At 31.8% G+C, this 19,596-nt stretch overlaps 2 protein-coding genes across 5 annotated transcripts; both read left to right on the top strand.

The window, feature by feature from the left end:
• Positions 1–377: 377 nt before the first annotated feature.
• On the top strand, positions 378–12,134 carry IA-2 (tyrosine phosphatase IA-2). Of its 4 annotated transcripts, none has more exons than XM_085204120.1 (23): positions 378–574; positions 2,496–2,585; positions 3,272–3,325; positions 3,611–3,674; positions 3,779–3,913; positions 4,239–4,332; positions 4,450–4,582; positions 4,758–5,303; positions 5,390–5,530; positions 5,779–5,946; positions 6,612–6,711; positions 6,823–6,912; positions 6,998–7,077; positions 7,172–7,239; positions 7,374–7,592; positions 7,678–7,829; positions 7,919–7,973; positions 8,076–8,297; positions 8,538–8,735; positions 9,597–9,763; positions 9,972–10,025; positions 10,311–10,488; positions 10,651–12,134. In XM_085204120.1, exons 2-23 carry the CDS (start codon positions 2,501–2,503, stop codon positions 10,765–10,767), a joined length of 3,120 nt encoding a protein of 1,039 aa, XP_085060246.1. In that variant the 5' UTR covers positions 378–574; positions 2,496–2,500; the 3' UTR covers positions 10,768–12,134. The 4 variants fall into 4 exon arrangements, with proteins under 4 accessions (XP_085060246.1, XP_085060248.1, XP_085060245.1 ...); XM_085204119.1 differs by having other exon boundaries at positions 382–574; positions 4,755–5,303; XM_085204122.1 differs by lacking the exon at positions 5,779–5,946.
• LOC146527588 (glyoxalase domain-containing protein 4) lies at positions 10,651–18,195 on the top strand. The gene is made up of 5 exons (XM_085204123.1): positions 10,651–15,192; positions 15,425–15,474; positions 15,587–15,852; positions 16,846–17,001; positions 17,194–18,195. The coding sequence occupies exons 1-5, from the start codon at positions 15,103–15,105 to the stop codon at positions 17,481–17,483; spliced, it is 852 nt and encodes a 283-aa protein (XP_085060249.1). The 5' UTR covers positions 10,651–15,102; the 3' UTR covers positions 17,484–18,195.
• Positions 18,196–19,596: the final 1,401 nt, after the last annotated feature.

Here is a 19,596-nt window from a genome sequence, read left to right as displayed (position 1 = left end):
AACAAAAATGAAAAACAATATGAATTTTACTGTCGACATAGCAAATAATAGGTATGTTCAGAACATGGAAATATCGACTTCGGTCGTTATCAGCGTCATTAGCATGCGGAGCGCTGTTCCATGATAACTCACTGGCTTGAATAGTAAACTGACATTATTGACTCGTACAACCTAAAAAACAGAATTACTACTATATTTATAATTGTTTTCGACTCAAATACATAATATGTGGTGAGTTTTAGGAAAGAAAGTGAAAATAGATTTTCCCACTAAAGGAAACAAGTTGTTGTCCAAAGTGGTTCGATTGTAAAAGCTTTGAGAGCTGCTAATATCGCGTTATCTAATGATGATTGAAGTATAACATCTATGTATCGGTTATGTAGGCGGTAGAGTGGCATCGTGTGAATGGACGGCCGCGGGATCGATAGAGCAGTGTGCGCAGGTCCGCTAGGAGTACAGCTGGCTTCGCATCCTTCCGCGAAGTCCGCGACGACACCAGCGTCTCAGTTCCCAAGGAGAATTTAGTGATATATTTTCCAAAGAAATGTTCCGGACTGAGTTGCAACACTAAACGGTGAGTTTTACCCATATTGTAGATCTCTTGTCGTTGTCGTTCTTTGAGCACACCCTAACTAAATGTGTTTTCAACCCTTTGCAAGTTAAAATGTCTACTTAGATATTTACTTGTCGTTATGACAAAATTTATTATTTGTTTGTCAACGCCTATTAATGTGGTTTTTTTTTCTATTTTACTTCTACAACAGTAGATAAATTCATTGTATTATATATTAGTTGTTTCTTTAATTTTTCAAGAGTCTTTATTGTATTGTAATGTAAAAGACATACAAAAAACGTTATTAAGATTCTATAAAATTAAGATTGACCTCTTAGCCCACTATAAAATATCCGTGGAGGATAATTAGAGTATTTAATGATCAATTGAAATAAGAAAACAAGATTAAAAATATTTTTAGGCCATTTGCGTGGGTTGTGTACTGGTACCAAAAGGGCATGAACGCCTACATACGTCAGAGCTGAACAACGATTTATAGATGTACTTAATTTCGCTTAACATTATAAAATGTTTCAGTAATAAAATATCGTAATTTCAAGCGTGCATTATATTTGCAAAGTAATGTATAATTAATTTTAGAATATAAATAGAATTTATTGTAGAGTTCTTTCTATTCCCACCCCGGCAAAAGCTATAAATAGACGCTGCTAACTTAGACTTGTTTTTTATTTCGAGTCTTGCTTAAGCTTTATTATATCGTTTAAAAGAATACAGAAGTTATTTTGTATATTTTCGGTTAATGTAATCATCAATCATTAACTTTGAAGTTTTAAAAAGAATATCATTGATGACCCTGAGCCTTTAACTTATTATATCTTTACTTTAACTTATAATATCTTTACTTTATCTTATATTATCTTTACTTTACCTAATAATATCTTTACTTATAATAATTATATTGATTATTAAATTCTACTGTTCCATGACGTCACATACGAACATTTTACAAAGTCGTATAATTACATTGTGGAACTCCATACAGGTACTTTTATAATAATGGGATGTTAAAAGCCTAGATAGGAAATCCATCAATTTGATCGCTGTGCGCTTAACATTTATCTGTTATTTATTTGTGTATTATTTGTTCTGCTCATTTTTAGAGTTCTGGAATAATCCAGCTATCCCAATACCATGTCATCAGGCCAGTCGTAGCTTAAGGGCACGAAGTGAGACTATAAAGCTAAACTGGTTGTAATTTCGATCCTGACTCGAGGAAATTAAATATTAATTTAAATTTAAGTATATCTTCATTTCTTCGCTCTGGTGTCGAGGCAAAGAGCGGTGGTGAGTTTCGACACTACGAAAATGGGGAACGGGGTGTCTTAACACTTGGTTCCCTCTGCCTACTCTGCTGTGTGCAGGATTCAGCGTGAAACTGATTAAATAATCATGGATATATAATTCGTTCATTCTAGAGTAAATATCGGATTACTCTACACTTAGGTATGCACTTGCAATATGGGTCACGATTAGAATACCTAAGATTCTAATATAAGGAAATATGCAATTTAAGAAATATAAGAAACGTGCTCAGATATCTCTGCCTTTATCATATCTGCCTTTTAACATTTATTTTAATAGTTTTTTTTTATTGCTTTTTTATTGTAAATTTGTATGGGATGCATGAGCGTAGAAATGGGGGAGGGAGGTAGGTCCGTGCCCATTCCAGAGTATTATTGCGCCCAAAGAAATAACAAAACTATCCTGAAAACAAAATACCTTTACACGAACCTATTTGTATATATCTATCAAAGCATGAATTTCGACGAAGCGGTTTCCAGGAAACTCGGGTTCCACTTACAGAAGCACGCTTGTGACCCTGCATCACGACTAGCCTCTAGCTATTAATATTCTTTTATTAATGAAATCTTGTCAAATTGAAATTTAAAGTTCAGAAAGTTTATTTCTTCAATTGTTACAGATGTAATGAGTCGATTGTGCTGGCGGGAGGCTTTGTGGGCGCTGGCGTTGTTCTGCACGCTGGCGCCCTCGCACGCCGATGGGAACATAGGTATGTGGTTATTTTTATAATATTTACTTGAGTAAATAAATGTTGTAAATTAAAAAGCATCAACGTTTGCAGGTTTAATGCGGTCAAACGCAAGCCAAAATTTTAGTATAAAAAAATATATGGAAAGTCTAATGTATTTTTATTTAATAAATAGATCTAGCAACACTGTATAAAAAATCAAATCAGCATATACGCTGACAGGGTAGGCGGAGAGAACCTAGTGTCAAGACACTCCGTCTCCCACTTTCCGCTGATATTTTGAGGTATTGCTTGTGGAGGAACTCAGCGCCGTGCTATCCCATGAAGCCACTTTGTATAGAATAAATAAAGTCATAATATTTAGTCATAAGTGACAACAAAGAACTTTTCAGTTAATTTAACTTTATATTAATTAACAGAATTATTGGCCAGTCGTAGCGCACGGGCACAAAGTGTGACGATAGCGCGACAGGAAATATGCAATATTTTCATTTCTTCACTGTGGACAACAAAGGGCAGCGTTGAGTCCCGCCACTCAACATGCAGTGACTTCGTCGGAAAACAGTGTTAAGACACTCCGACCCCTCTGCCTATAAACTAATTTATTATTATTATAATCTAATTTATTATTAATATATATTTAAAAAATAAATTAATGATAAAGCTTACTATAGTTAAAATATGTTTAACCTTGATTGTTTTTGTAGGTTGCTTGTTTAGCCCGTCCCTCTGTGTAGAGGGAGCGGAGTGGTGCTACGACGGTGAGTTCACGAATCTTTTTATTATTATTCAATGTTGATATATTTCTGTTATGCTAATAGAAAATTTGCAATTGTTTTAACAACGTATTTTTTTAGGCTAGAGGAATAAAACTTATACTTTTATATACCTTTTATTTAACGTATTCTTCTACTTATAAATTTGATTAGATTTATGATATAGATGATTTTTTTATGTTGGTAAAATATGTAATTACATTTAATTACATATTTAATTAAATATATTTTAATTACATATACAAATGTTCATTAAATATTTGTTTTTAGATTTCGCTTTTGGGAAGTGTATACCGATTTACGACAGTGATCCAGAAGAAGGGTCTTTATATCAGTAAGTCATAGTTTTCTTAAATTAATTAATTATCTATATTTATATATTTTTCATTTCTTATAACTTTAAAAAATATTGGCAGTGAAAAAAAATATTTGATTTAGATATGACATGAGCTCGAACCAACTGCAATGGTTCGAGAGAGAGCTGCAGCAGCTCGCGACTCGCGGTTATAGATGGGAGCATGCGTACACCCAATGTGTACTGCAAAGTATGCTCTACGCCTTACGCCATCATATGTAAGTCATTTAAATATAACACTTCAAATAATAATATTACAAGTTTCTAGAATTTCATTAATATATAAAAATATGTTGATGAGCGCAGTGTCTTAAAAAATATATAAAAAAAATAATTCTTAAAATGCGTGGAATAATGCACAAAAAGCGGGACGTTCCGCCACGATCGGGATGTCTGGCAACATTGGTTGCAATCCAATTTTTCTTTCTGGATTTGATATGTCTGTATAACACTAGGCTCCTTCTACCTGTATGTGTATATATATTATTTTCTGCCTTCAGTAGAGTTAGTCGTTATTAAATACAATATTAACTGCTGTTTTAGGAATCCAACAAATGTTAATTCCAAGCTGTGCGATCACTTTATTGATCCTAAGATTAATTCTGCTTCAACAGGCGAAGGAGACGAGGCCTTAGAAGTAAGTTTTTTTTTTACAAATTAAGTAAAAAAAGATTTTAATTTTTAAAACTTTTTTGTTCATAAAATAATTAATATCTTAGATAAAGTCATATTTAAATCTATATGATATATTTAGGTTGAGCCGGATGAGACCGCCTATGTAAGATTTACACCGAATTCACAAATATCGGACTCGGACTACGCAAATGAAGTTTACAATCCACCGCTAGAGCCAGACGATAATCCAACTAATTACTTGTTACCTAAAGGTGCGAACGTTTTTTATAAAATATTATATTTTTTATCCATTCTAGGCAATATTCATATTAAAAATATTTTATTTTTTTGGACCCGCGAAGCATGGCTATTGGACTAATAAAGTACGCCATTAAATAATGTGGTAATACATATGTGTTATATAAAACATTCATATTTTTTTAGCAGCTCAGGCAGACGTGGAAAACGATCAATTAGATCACGATGAAGAAAACCCAAGTGACAAAATTCGAGATTTAATGTTGATGAGTGGTGTCGAAGAGTCTCCGGTCATAGTGCCATTTGAAGGTTTTAGAGAACGTCTTCAGGAAAAACAAAGGGCACAAAGTCCGAATGAAGAAGGTCATATTACCGACGCATTTGTAGATAAAGAAAAGAAATCTTTGGCAGAATCAAAACTTAATTTAAAACTGACAGAGGACAACGAATTTCCAGATGAAGAGCGCTTAGGAGCTCATTTCCGCAAAGTTAAATTTAAGCCACCACCTTTTACTGCGGAATATTTGACTGCTAACCGATTTTCTCCTTTAGACGCTGAAGTTCGTTCTAATGCATTAGAAAAATATAAACAGAGTTTTGCAGAGAAAAATTTTCCTTTTGAATATGAAAATCCAGGTGATATACAAGAGCAAAGGATTTATTTTGAAGATGATGGTGTTGAGGACTTTCCTATCGATGCAGGTAGTGGGGAACTGGATCCTTATCATACAAAGGGTATTATTATGAATTAAATAACAATATGTGCACACAAATTATAATAATAGTATTACAAACGTAAGCCTAAAATGTTTTATTTGCAGACTTGGCCAACGCTAAAGCCAAGAACAGTAAGAACATGGAATATCTAATAAACTACTGGCGTGAGCTATTTGGATCGAAATTGAATACTCAAGGTGGCTTGTACGCAGAAGGTGGACCTTTAAAACTTGATGACTTACAAGGTACGCAAAAACATGGAACTTTTGTTATACTTTATTTTCTTGTAGTCACCACGTTAGAGCTGAATCACACTCTATGACAAAATCCTTGATCTTGACGATAAATATATACTATTTATACTATTTTATAAACCTTTTTGTTTTGAATTGTTTTCCGTTTTGTTATCCCAAACACAATGAATTGGAGCAAGAGATTTCAATAGTGCAAACAGAACGAAATTAAGCTGTTACAAATGCCAACGATGTTTCAGGTGAAAATTCTGAACTTCCTATATCGGAAGATATTCAAGATTTTGACAGAGATTTGCCTTATAGAGATTGGGGCTTTAAGCGTAGGGAAAGAGATGATGTTAAAAAGCCGGGGCCGCGTGTGGACGCGAAAACATTAAAACTAATGCGCAACAATTATTCGGTGACAGGTTAGTGTCACGATGGCCTGAGATAACTACATATATATATTAGACACTCGATGTGCCCGTACTGTATACAACTTGCGCTGACCACGCGTCCAAAATAAAAATTCGTTTTGATTTTCCAAATTCATGCACTGCCACCTCGTATCTAGAATGTCGCACTAAATGTTTCCCAACAGCACACTCTTGTACTACGAACAACGCATGAGGCTCTGTCGTTCTCCTACCACTAAATGGGTGTATTTCTTTTGGACCCTTATATGTCTTTATTTTTACTTTTGTTTTTGTTTTCTTTATTTTAAATATGTTATTGTGTATATCGTACGCTGACACTATATAAACCATGTCTATTTTATACTATCCTAAATTTATTTGTAGCTAAAGATATATTCTTTAAAAATGCAATTTCTTATATTTGTGTAAATATATTTTATATTATCAAATAAAAATGTACTTTTCAGCTTTGGTGTTACAAAATTTGGTATGCATTTTCCGCTTAAACATATTTACTAAATAATATAAAACTTCAACATTTAAACAATTTAAATTATGGAAATTATAGATTTATTATTTTTTCTCGAATACAAAATAATTTTTGCATGAAAAATCTATTGGTGTTGGAATTGACAGCTGCTAGGTTCTTTTTGAATTAAATTCTATTTTCCTTTCAGCTCAAGATGCTGCTAGTAAGCTGGGCACTGTGAAATCAAGTCATGATCACAATGATTATGATTATGACCCATCTTATGCATTCGTAGAGTTTCATAACAGGTACTTCAACGTATATATAAATCTACTAGCTTCGTTGTACACGCTTATAATTTCAAGCTATTATAACATATTCTTTAAATTGTGTTATAATGCCGCTTAAATTTACCCTAGGTTCCTTACAAATTGGGAGAAGGGCATGGCTTTTATAACGAGACTCGAAGAGATGCTGGGCTTAGAAAAAAATACATTTACAAATCCTCGGTAATCTTGAACCACAATAATATTGCTTATCAATGTAAGGTGATAAGGATTATTTATACATTTATTAAATTAAATATCTTTTCAGAGTTGACCCCAGTGAAGTTACGTTTAAAGTTGAAAAAAATAGCAAAGGTTACGACGCTGCAGAAGTTGGTCGTCAAATTGGTAACTACCATAACTAAATTGATAAATGTTGTAAACATTTAAAGTATTAAATACATAAATAAATGTGATATTTAATCTGTAATATATATTTCAGATGCTATAAAGGACAAAGTATGGAAAGAAACAGGAGCTCAAATAAAATCCATTGGAATTGGCGACAGAGTACGAATATTATTTAGTAGTACAAATAATGAATAATTTAAGATTTAATTGATTTTTTTTAGACTGAAGGTTTTGATATTCTTTTAAGCATATAAATATATTTGAAAAAAAAAAATTAATAACATTTTTTACAGACCAAGCACACGGTGATACACCATATAGATGTTCAAGAACCACAATATTTTGGCCTGCAACTACCAGTGCTTTTAGCTCTTGTAGGCAGTCTGTCGGTGCTAATAGTGGGTGCTGTAGTGTTTGCTGTCTTACTTAAACGCGATATGAGTTCTAAAAGGAAGATGCAGGGACTAGCTTCTGCCGCTGAAATTGACGCTGAAGCTACAAGAGATTACCAGGTATGATGGAATTGTAACATAAGAAATCGCAATATTATATTCTTGGGAAAATATAAACAAATGCATATTTGTAATTCATTTTTAGGAACTATGCCGAGCTCGTATGTCTGGCAAGTGGTCGGGTCAGCAAACAACTGCTACGGCCCCTCACCCAGCTGAACCACCGCAACGGATCACATCGCTCTCTAGAGAACCAGAAGGGAATTCACCTTCAACTCGCTCCAGCACTTCATCTTGGTAAAACATACACATATGTACAGTATTATAATCAAATTATCTAAAGAATATTAGATGTAGATACTTATATATCTGAAAACTTGTTATAGGAGTGAGGAACCGGCCCTGACCAACATGGACATTTCAACTGGGCATATGGTTCTTGTAAGTATTATTCTTGTTAAAATAAATTTTAATAAAAAAATCTGAGTTAACGCATAAATTAAACAACGATCAAGTTAATGAAATGCTTGAAACATTATCCAGGCGTATATGGAAGATCATCTGCGCAACAAGGATCGCTTAGAACAGGAATGGCGAGCTCTTTGTGCATATGAAGCTGAACCTTGCGCTACCACCGCTGCACTGAAACAGGACAACACTGGCAAGAACCGTTACGCTGATATACTCCCGTATGACCACTCTCGAGTCACTTTGAACTCTCTGTCTAACCATCTTGGATCTGATTATATCAATGCTTCGACTATTGTAAGTATAACTTTAGTCGTGTTTAATCATCGTTTTTGTAAAGTAGGAAAAAATAAGTTTTTAAGCAATAATTTCACAAAATCAAAATATTATTTATTCAATTAAGTCATTATAAGCATTACAAGCTTTGAATCAGCTCACATAAAAATGTCCGTGGTATATATCGGAAGCTTTAGTACATTTTATCAATGCTTTTATATTAGTTATAATTACAAAAATACATACCTTAATATCTTACAGACTGACCACGACCCGCGCAACCCTGCATACATCGCCGCGGCGGGACCCCTCGCTCAGACCGCGCCCGACTTCTGGCAATTGGTTTGGGAACAAGGCAGCGTGGTCATGGTGATGCTCACTCGTCTCACTGAGAATGGACAACAGCTGTGTCATCGGTACTGGCCTGAAGAGGGATCTGAATTGTATCACATTTATGAGGTATATCAGTTCCTTAAGTTATTATCTCACTCAGAATGTGGAAAATTGAGTGTATTAAAGTTTTTGCTTGTAATTATATAAAATAATATATAATATAATAAGGGAATTTATAATTACTCGCCTACATATTATTTTATACTACTGTTCTAAATAAAGATAAGGTAAGGAATGTAAAAAATATATATAAAATTTGTTAAAACGCAAAAAATTATTCTACTGTCTCTGAAATTTACGAGTAGGTTACATTAAACAGATGAATATTTTAAAAGCCTACTTTGCTTAATCACTGGTCCCAGTAGCATTTATATTTAAGAAACAGAATTTTTGTGCTCATAAAATCTTTGGGAAATTAGATTTGTGACTTTAAATCTTTATTAAAATACGAACAACATAAGTATACAAAAATGTAGCCATCACAGCCTAAATATCTAGGCCGAATCATATAAATAGGTAGATGGCACTTAGGAATAATTGTATTGTTTTCTGATAGCAATTTGTAAAATACTCCTTAATTAAAGTAGATTTTATTTTTTACTTATTGATCATAAGTAATTGTACCCGACATATTTGTATTTTCTTACAATTTTAATGCCGTTTTAACTTTTATGGGAACATTGTGTTAAGACAATCCGCTTCCGTTAAGACAATCCCTTTCCCCACACTTCTGCCGAATTCTGGAGGCATTGCATGTTGAGTGGCGGAAATCTACGCCACATTTTTCAATTTTTTTCAAAATATTAAATTGAAAGAAATTACTCAACACGAGTATCTTGACGCTAAGTTTTCAGGTTCCCTCTGCCAGCCCTGCTAAGTGATACACTTGTGACACTAAAAAATGCTAATAAAATGTTACTTTTGTAGGTTCATCTCGTTAGCGAGCACATCTGGTGCGACGACTACCTTGTCCGAAGCTTCTACCTAAAGAACCAGCGCACCGGCGAGACTCGCACCGTCACACAATTCCACTTCCTCTCGTGGCCAGAGAACGGAGTTCCGTCGTCTACTAAGGCGCTGCTTGAGTTTAGGAGGTATTTCTATATATTTATGGATTCGCATCTCTCATGATAGGTACCCATAAGTATTTTTACAATTGATAAACTATCTATATCCATTATTTATATTTATGGTATGGTCCTCCTGGAATCTGTAAAAAAAATCAAAAAGTTTTGGTAGGAATTAGAGAGATATTTTCTATGATTAAATAAAATAGTAAGCTATCTATAAATGTTTTTACAGGAAGGTGAATAAGTCGTACCGTGGAAGATCTTGCCCAATCGTAGTACATTGCAGGTTTGTAAACGTAATATTTTTTAAATATATAATAACACAAGCATTCGACTGTACACGCGACAGGTTTTGGATTCGATTCCCACTCTATGAAATTTCCTCCCTCTGTGAACGAGGCAAAGCGCAGCGTTAGTTCTGCCATTCAAATTTGCAATGCCTATAGAATTCGGCACAAAATGGTGTGGCGGAGTGTTTTGACACTAGGTTCTGAGGTTCCCTCTACCTATCCTGTCATGTGCGGGCTATAGCGTGAATCTAAAAAATAATAATTAAATGTAAATATTACAGTGACGGAGCAGGTCGCAGCGGCACCTACTGTTTAATAGACATGGTCTTAAACCGTATGGCCAAAGGCGCTAAGGAGATAGACATTGCGGCGACCCTCGAGCACATCCGAGACCAGCGTCCACGAACTGTGGCTACTAAACAACAGTTTGAATTCGTTCTCATGGCTGTCGCTGAGGAGGTAAAGAATTACAATAAACTAAAAGCTGCAAAACAGTATTTTTTAACTTGATTTTAAAATATTATAGCTTTGTCAGTCTTGCTCAGAAGACCAGTAATAATTGCTTTTATAGACATGTAGTATAGACATGTTGGTAAATTATTCGTTTAACTTAAATTACAGGTACATGCAATATTAAAGGCTTTACCGGCGCATTTACAACAACTACAAGAGAAGAAAGACAAAGAAAAGGAAAAGGAAAAAGAGAAAGACGGCAATGATAAGGAGAAACCCAATTGAATTACCTTGCTAACATCAACACGATCTTGTTACTTAGAAAAACGAAATTAGTGCCGGTTCTAGTGGAAAATGGTTGCACATTGAAAATAGATGATGCTTTGTATTTATGTATCTAATTTTATTATATTTTATTTACCAGCAGCACTAGCACTAGAGCCGGCTCTGATTACAAAATTACGTTAATCATACTATTGTTTAGAAATGTTTATTAAATCCAAGTTGAGAATTGAGTATTGTTTAAAATAAAACTGGTACGTTTGAGTTACCAGCTCAAAAAATTATATAATTTGTCTACGGCATTCAACATAGCAACACTGCTATTTTATAGATACTAATTCTCAACTTGGATAGTAGAATTATTACTTTGCTTAATGCTACAATGTTATTTAAAAGTTTATATTATATGACTAATATCATTAAGTGTTTACGGGTCTACTTCATCGATGTTGTACGCGAATGAATATTTAACAATTATTTACAATTTTAATCTGAGTGTACCTAATTTTTATAGTTCTCACAATGACTATTTTAAAAGAATGTATTTATAAATCTCAAAGAGCCTACAAATTTGATGTATTTTCTTATGCAACTGTATTGATTATTTAAAATATTCCAAAATATTAACTATCATTATTATATAGGGATCATCATAGTCAATTTATCAGGTGTCTATATAGCGACCTATCCATTTTTACTACAACAAATTTTAATACGTTTATTGCAATTTTCATTTACAATTACTATAATATAATTTATCAATTTTTTTTAAATGAATATAAATATATAATAAGTATATAAATAAACATACCTTCCATATTTTAATGACATTATGACCTTACTGTAAATGCATAGTTACTTATATTTTATTTGATGCGTACTGACGCTTTGTTAACAAAGATTTGATTCTAGTCATGGATTTAAATTTGTTATTATTAATTGATCGATTTGTTACTATAATATTTGTATAATGAATATTGATTTATATATGAGATTAAGGTAAAAACGACCTAGTACTGTACTTGAATCCGTTAACCTTGCTATTTTTGTAATAAAATTACTATAATTCTAATGAAAAGGAATCTTAGACGAACAATGGCTTTGATAATCATATCCCGAATAACGATATACCTGATAAATTTAATCATATAAAATTATGAGATATATTTACAGACTAGCAGAAACAATAGAGATCGTAGTACTTATCTGTGTACGATTTATATAAGATTACTATTTATTGCATACTATGGAAAAATGTAAAAAAAAAAAATATTACCACAAAATTATAATTGTAGTTTAGATGTAAGAGAAAATATATTTAATCGTATTTCTGTATGAAATTATATGTAGTTTTTATGTGAATGAATTAATTTGTGGATTTGATTTCCTATTAAACATAACAGGTGAAAGTACCCACATTCCTCCTTTGACATTTGTTCCGGTCCTATTTATTTCTTCCTAATATCAGTTTATAATATTATAGTTTAGTAGGTTTTCTTAATCGTTTAATATCCAATATGAATTTATAATATTAGCACCTACACAGTTTCCTTATTTAGAATCCTCTTTATTATAAACTAACATATGATTTTAAAAAATATGTTAAAGAATAAACTATACAAACAAAAATAATCTTTAATAATTAATCTAAAGCAGCTTAACTTCCATTTAGCTTAATTAAATGGAAATAAACTGATTTTTAAGATGTCCCTTTTTCAAAAGTCAATAGCAACGTTTTTATTATGTGCTCTATATTTCCACATGGATGCTTGTGAAATTTCAGCTATTCGTTCAAAGATAACAAAGAAAAATGTTTTTATTTTTTATTAAAAAATTATCTCATCCCAACAATCGTATCTACTTAATTTTTTAAATTTAAAAGTGAGAAAAAAAGAAAAAAAGTTTATTATAAAAAAAAATCTAAAATCCTAGCGCAGCGTTGAGTTCCGCCATTCAAAACGCAATGCTCCAGGAATTCGGTAAAGTGGATAGCGGAATGTCTTATCACTAGGTTTCTTCTGCCTACCCCGCTGTGTACCGAATACAGCGTGAAGCATTATTTTGAATTCTCTCGACCACAAAAAAATACATAAAATTATATTTGACATCATTGTAACTTAATAACTTGTAATTGGAATACTTCCAAACAAGGTTTTTGAGTCACAGTCACACCAACGTTTTTTATTATCAGCATATCTAAAAAATAGGATACTCGAGATAAAAGAATATTTTTTTTGTCTATCTTCAAAAATGATTAAGATATTAATAATTAAATTAGCCGTTAAAGCACGGCTCCATAACAAAATCACGATGCGAAGCGCCTGTCGGCGCTTGCCTAGTGCCGGTTGTGGTTTCGATTTACACGTTTCACCACTATTCTTGTATAAAAGTTGTACATAATTTTTTGTTTGGTGTAACACCAAAAGAAAAATCATTGAATAATGTGACATACGTAGGGGCATACCTACAGACATAAATAATCTACCACGGTTCTTTTTTTTAAAGTTACTTTTCGAATACGGTAATATAATAAGTAAAATTATAAAGTACTAGCGGCCCGCTCGCGGTTTCACCCGCGTGAACTATGTTATTATAAATTTCTGTCTCCACGACTACGTCCTAGTGACGTCTATGCAAAATTTGAGACTCCTAGCATTTGTAGTAACGAAGTTTCATACAAACTTTCGACCCCAAAAACAACCCCTTAGAAGTCGAATATTGCAAATTCCCGTCTTAGTGAGCATCTACGTCCTACAAATAACTCCTATGCAAAATTTGAGATTCCTAGCACTTGTAGTTTCTGAGATTTCGTGATGAGTGAGTGACCTTTCGATTTTATATATATAGATAAGGCAAGCTGAAAAACAAATAAGAATAAAATATGTGACGATTTTACTTGTTTCTTATTTGTATTGTAATTATAATCAATGTAAAGATATAAAAAAGTATTAAATACGACATTAAGTACGCATTATTAGATTTTATATATACTTGGCAAATCCTTTAGCAAGCAGACGCTCACGTAGGTACCTATCTGCAATAGATGATATCTAATCTTCTTACATCTAATACAGTATCATATTATTATCACTTGCATGTCTCTAGGCCTAGGCGACACATGGTGTTCGCGTGATAGGGTTACGTCATATCTAAAACAAAAACTATGTTATCTTTAAAGGATATTGACTTAAATAATGTTTTAAATATATATTAAAACTTTATGTGTTTCTCAGTTTAATTAGTATTCTTATTTTTTATTTTAAGTTAGATTTTTTGTAACTTTCTTTTCGTATAAGACGTATTCACAAATACAGTTATAAATTTATTCAAATCCAGTTAGTACTGAGTGTGCCCATAAAACTATTGCAATAAAAAAATATTTTTTCCCGACTGCTAAGGAAGGGTTAGGGTGTAATATTTTTATTGCCTCATATCTCCAGAACCGCTGAACGGATTGACATAATTGAGGTATAAGGAGGTATAAAATAAAATATTATGATTTATGGCCAGTTTTAGAGAGTAAAGCTTGCTCTAAATGCCATGATAATTTGGAATCCAATTCATACGATTGGCAGTGAAGAATTTTCCTATAGAAAGAGTACGTAATGCTATTGATCTGGCCTCAACGTTTAAAGGACGGTATTGCAGCCAGTGGAGACTTAAAATAAGCTTTATATATTTGTAATGGTTTTTATTTTAATTTATTAAACTAACACACCGCAATAGTTATAAACATTACGTACAAAAAAATACAGTTTTCTTTGTAACTATATTTATGGTAAGACTAAGTATAATAATATCGAAACAATAAATAAATAAACTAATTTAATTTAATTTTATAAATATAATATAAAATGACAATGACACTTAAAGGCCCTTAACATTTGAATGCAATCTTAATATACATTCAAATTATTACATTTTATCTTATCTTATGATATCTTGCGCGGATGATGGAGAATTCCTATTATATTATTCAGATTTAGTCTTTATTACAAACAATTAAAATTGAAAATTTGTTTACAGCTAAACGAACGTGATGCCACGACAAATGATATCATGATTTAATAAAGATATCATGCACTCATCTCTAGTTACGTTTATCTACACTGTGGCGTCTCAGTACTCGGTGTTTTCATTTGACAAATGTCAACCGTGACGTGAACGTGTGACATTTACAATTTTACATTTAAAATGGTGAATGTTGGTGTTGCTTTGTGAGCGGGATCCAGTTTCAAAAGTATTGCGCCATAGTTAAGGATAATTTGTCAGTTTACATCATCAATATTCGATATTTAGCTTACTTTATTTTTTTTTAAATATAAATAATAAACAAAAATGATTAGCGGACGCGCATTACACTTCGTTTTCAAAGTAGCTGATAGAACCCTCACAGCTAAATTCTACAGGGAAATTCTGGGTATGAAGGTAAGATTGCATGTTTTTCCAATAAAAGTTTTGATCGGAAATTTCCACAATTTTTGTAAAACCAGTTTAATTTTTTAAATGAATACAAACTTAAAACGCCGGTACAACTAGAAATGTTCAAGGCCACGGAAAACTAATTGCCTCCGACAACATGTAATTTTCTGGAACTAATAAGTGTTCACATAACTAAGTACTTTATATTGTTTTTAAAGTAAACTATTTTAATTTCTAGGTTTTACGACATGAAGAATTTAGTGAAGGATGTGAGGCTGCTTGCAATGGGTAAGTTTTTGAAATAATTATTAGATAAATATAATGCAAATTACTATGTTACATATGAGTATTATAATATCTTATATTTAGCACAATGCTATAAAATGGTGTAATGTTACAGGCCTTATGCTAACCGTTGGAGTAAAACCATGATTGGTTATGGTCCAGAAGATACACACTTTGTTGTGGAATTAACTTATAACTATGGAATAACATATTATGAACAAGGAAATGATTTCCTCGGCCTGACTATTCAATCCAGTGAGAGTTTAAAGCGAGCTGAGGCTGCAAACTGGCCAGTGAAGGAACAAAATGGATTGAAATATATAGAAGCACCTGGTGGATACAAATTTTATATTGTTGACAAACCTCAGCCTGTGGATAAGGGTAAGGACATGGGTGTATATTTTCTGGGGAGCCCTGTATTTTAGCTTTGAAGAAATATGTTTATGTAGACATTGTTTAAATATTTTTTTGTACTTACTTGCAAAATAATTCATACATTTTTATAATAAGCAGAATATCTTTATAATTGTGATAATGAAATATTGCATAAATTTTTTAAATTGTAAACACAACAGGTTGTGAGTTCCATTCTCACTGTAGAAAATGAAATATTTGATAATTTCATTTGCTTGCTTTATTAACAAGACTAATAAGGCTAAAGTTTATTAAGGTGTATTTAATATTGAGTTTATGGTTTAGTGGTTAAAGTGCTTGAACATTTTCAATAAGATGATACTAACTCAAATCCCGCTATGTTCAACTACAGACTACAGAATACATGTTTAAATAAATCTCCATCAGAGTAAAATTTCACATTTCACATGATTTATATGAGTATATTTTGTTTTTATTGATATGGAGTTCTTTTATCTTCAATCATCTTGGAAAATTTTATCATATTTTTAGATCATGTGATATAAATGTTGAGTTATACAAATGTGTTACACATCTGTACTGAAAATTCTTTATCCAGTCCATACAAAGAAAATGTTTTTTGATAATTATGAAGTTTGCTTTGTTATCTTAATTGGAATGATTAAAGTTTTATTATTATTATTTTTTATTTTTCTTGTTTTCATATGGACATACAATTTTTCCTTAGAGTCAGCTTTGTTACATATCTGACATATATAAATATAATAATATAAACATAACTCAATGTCAGTAAATGTGTAACCATAATTACTAAATTACATATACATGTCATAAAGAAAAAGATAAAAATGCCTTTAATAATATAATAGGATTTAGATATTTCTGAGTTTGATCCCCACTTGGTAGAATTTATTAGACATTCTCCTATTGAATTTTGATATCCAAAAAGTTTTTTCGCCTATATATAGATTTTATTTATGTTCTTATTGAAATTTTCAGATCCAGTTGTCAAAGTGTCCTTGGCCAGTTCAAATCTTTCAAAATCCATTGCTTATTGGAATGGCTTATTATCCCTCAAAATTTTCGAAAAGAATAATAAATCTGCAGTTCTTGGATTCAGTGAAGACCAAGCAAAACTTGAATTAGTAGATATTGGTGAGTTCAGTAAGAAATTACTACATTACATTTATATACTATATTTTAGAAATTTAAAACGATATGTATCATTATTATAAGTGGTGATCTGTCCCACAGCTCATTGGAAGCCATATATTGTTATTCCAATTAATATGTTTGTCATAATATTTAAGCAAAAATCTTATGTGTTATTTCTATTATTTACTACAGGGGAACCAGTAAACCATGCAAAAGCATATGGCCGCATCGCCTTCTCTTGTCCGTTTGACCAACAGCCCATAATTGATCAGAAGATTCAGGAGGCCAAAGGGAAAATACTGACACCGTTGATCTCTCTGGACACTCCTGGCAAAGCCACTGTCAGGGTCATCATCCTGGCAGACCCTGATGACCATGAAATTTGCTTTGTAGACGATGAGAGCTTCCGTCAGCTGTCCCAAGTCGACCCGGCCAGCGATGCCGACTTGGACAAGTACATAAAGTCTGATAAATCACGCTAGTTTACAATAATAACAATTGTATTGTCTTTTTTTAAATGTATTACTTGTAAACACGTAAATGCCTTTTATATGTTAGTACGTAATTTTAGTCTGACCAAATTCAATACCTATATAACCCCACAAATACTTTCCGAAGTTAGGTATAGTACAGTCGTGTGCATAATCTTCAATAATATTTGCGTCACGTTCTACTCTACTGTAGTATTGAGATCGGGCTCGTACTTTAATTTAAAAAGTTCTTGTTAAGCTATATTGTTTACAAGTACAAGTTACTCTATCTAAAAGTATTATATGTCATCTAAAATCATATTATAATATTGTGATAGTTTTCTTATATATATATTTAAAAAATAATACACAAAAATGTCTTGTACAAGAAAAAGGTTGAAGCTGTTTTTCATAATAAGACTACAGTACAGTTTTTAAAATTATATCAATTAAAGAAAAAGATTATAAAATTTCAAATGTTTCATTATGGTAACTCATTCTTCTTCATCTTATATTTAAGTGTATCATCGAAATATAACTTATTTAGATTTAAGTTCTTTGTCCATGTGATATTATTGGTGGAAGTTTTCTTACTTAGCATTCCTGATACTATTATTACATTGTTATATTTAAATTTTATATTATCACGAATTTTATTATGCTTTTTCCGCATATGTTCGTTTCTTATGTTTATGTTTAAAAATATAATAAATGTTTCAATAATGATGTTTTTTTTATTGGAATCTAACGTTCGTCCATAATAATAATTTTTCATAAAAATTTCATAATAATTTTATTAATATTTGTTCCGCCACTCAGGCTAGATTCCTAGAAATCTAGTTTAGTAGTAGTAGGAGCGTCCAGAAAGATAGGGGGCCCCTCTACCTATCCTGCTAAATGCGGGACAAAGCGTGAAAAAAGTATTAAAAAAATAAAAAATAGTATCATGTGAATACAACTTAACATCGCATGTGGTAGCTAGTAAAATATAAATCGTGTTACGGCATTGCAGCGTGAGGCAAACGACTTGATCGTATCGACCAAACAGATCCCTAGCACTAATGAAAATCCCATTATTTATATTTATTGCTTAAATTTAAATATATTTTTATATTGTAACATCAATTTTGGAAGATAAAATGGTTTATTTGAAAGATATATTAAGTATATACTAAATAATAAATTATCCGTATATCCCAAATATTAACCATAAAGGCACGATAAAAGATTTAATTTTCCCAGTTAGAAAAAGGAAACTGAGAAATAAATGATTGGGTAATATTGATAAAGTGAATTAATTTACTTATAAGTAAAATAGAATATTCCTCGAGAATTTCAACCCAAGACGCCAACGGCAACCCAAATGCTTCGTAATTATTAATTATTAAGTAAATAAATGTTTCGTAATAAAATATATTTTTTATTTAAAATTTATTAAAGAGAAATTGTTGGCAAGACCGATCAACAAAAATATTAAGCATAAAAATATTAAATATAGATAGGTAAAAAACTTAAGTAAGTATTAAAATTTTTCAGATATTTATACTATAGAAAGCGATCCAACGATCGTGCTAAGTAGTTTTAACTCAATTAATTTTATCTATAAGTGATTTCTGAGATACTTTCTACTCAGGCTTGGTGATCTATCGCCGTAGATAATCGCCTACGCTCCCGATACGATAGTACGATAAGGTTCGTAAGTGGGTGGTGGGTAGTCGGCGAATGGCGAAACTACGGTATCGCGTGGCCGCCGTGCCCGGTTTACTGCTCGATTGTCATGGTTGCGTTTAAAATATGGCCTCAAATCTCATATTTTATACAACATGATAATTTGGAAATATTAGTATTGCCCTTCTGCTTACCCTGCTATGTGCGGGATACAGCGTGAAAATAAAAAAATAAAAGTTTTCTATAGCACTGTGTAATCTAAACTTGCACTTTAGTCACTCTTTTCTTTATTACTTATCTATTGACAAGTAGAGGAATTTGCGGATGTTTAATGTTTTGATTCATATAAATTTCTTAAAGCTTAAAACAATATGTAGCTAAGTATATAAAAATTTGTAGTTTCTTTTAAAATTTGTAATAACCGACTTTATAATATGTACATAAATGATATCTTAAA

Source organism: Heliconius melpomene, chromosome 20 (assembly GCF_056956725.1).
Source record: "Heliconius melpomene rosina isolate 202511_hmr_F chromosome 20, ASM5695672v1, whole genome shotgun sequence".
NCBI classification, from domain to species: domain Eukaryota; kingdom Metazoa; phylum Arthropoda; class Insecta; order Lepidoptera; family Nymphalidae; genus Heliconius; species Heliconius melpomene.
Note: the sequence above shows the minus strand (reverse complement) of the source record. Positions and strands in the feature narration are given on the sequence as shown.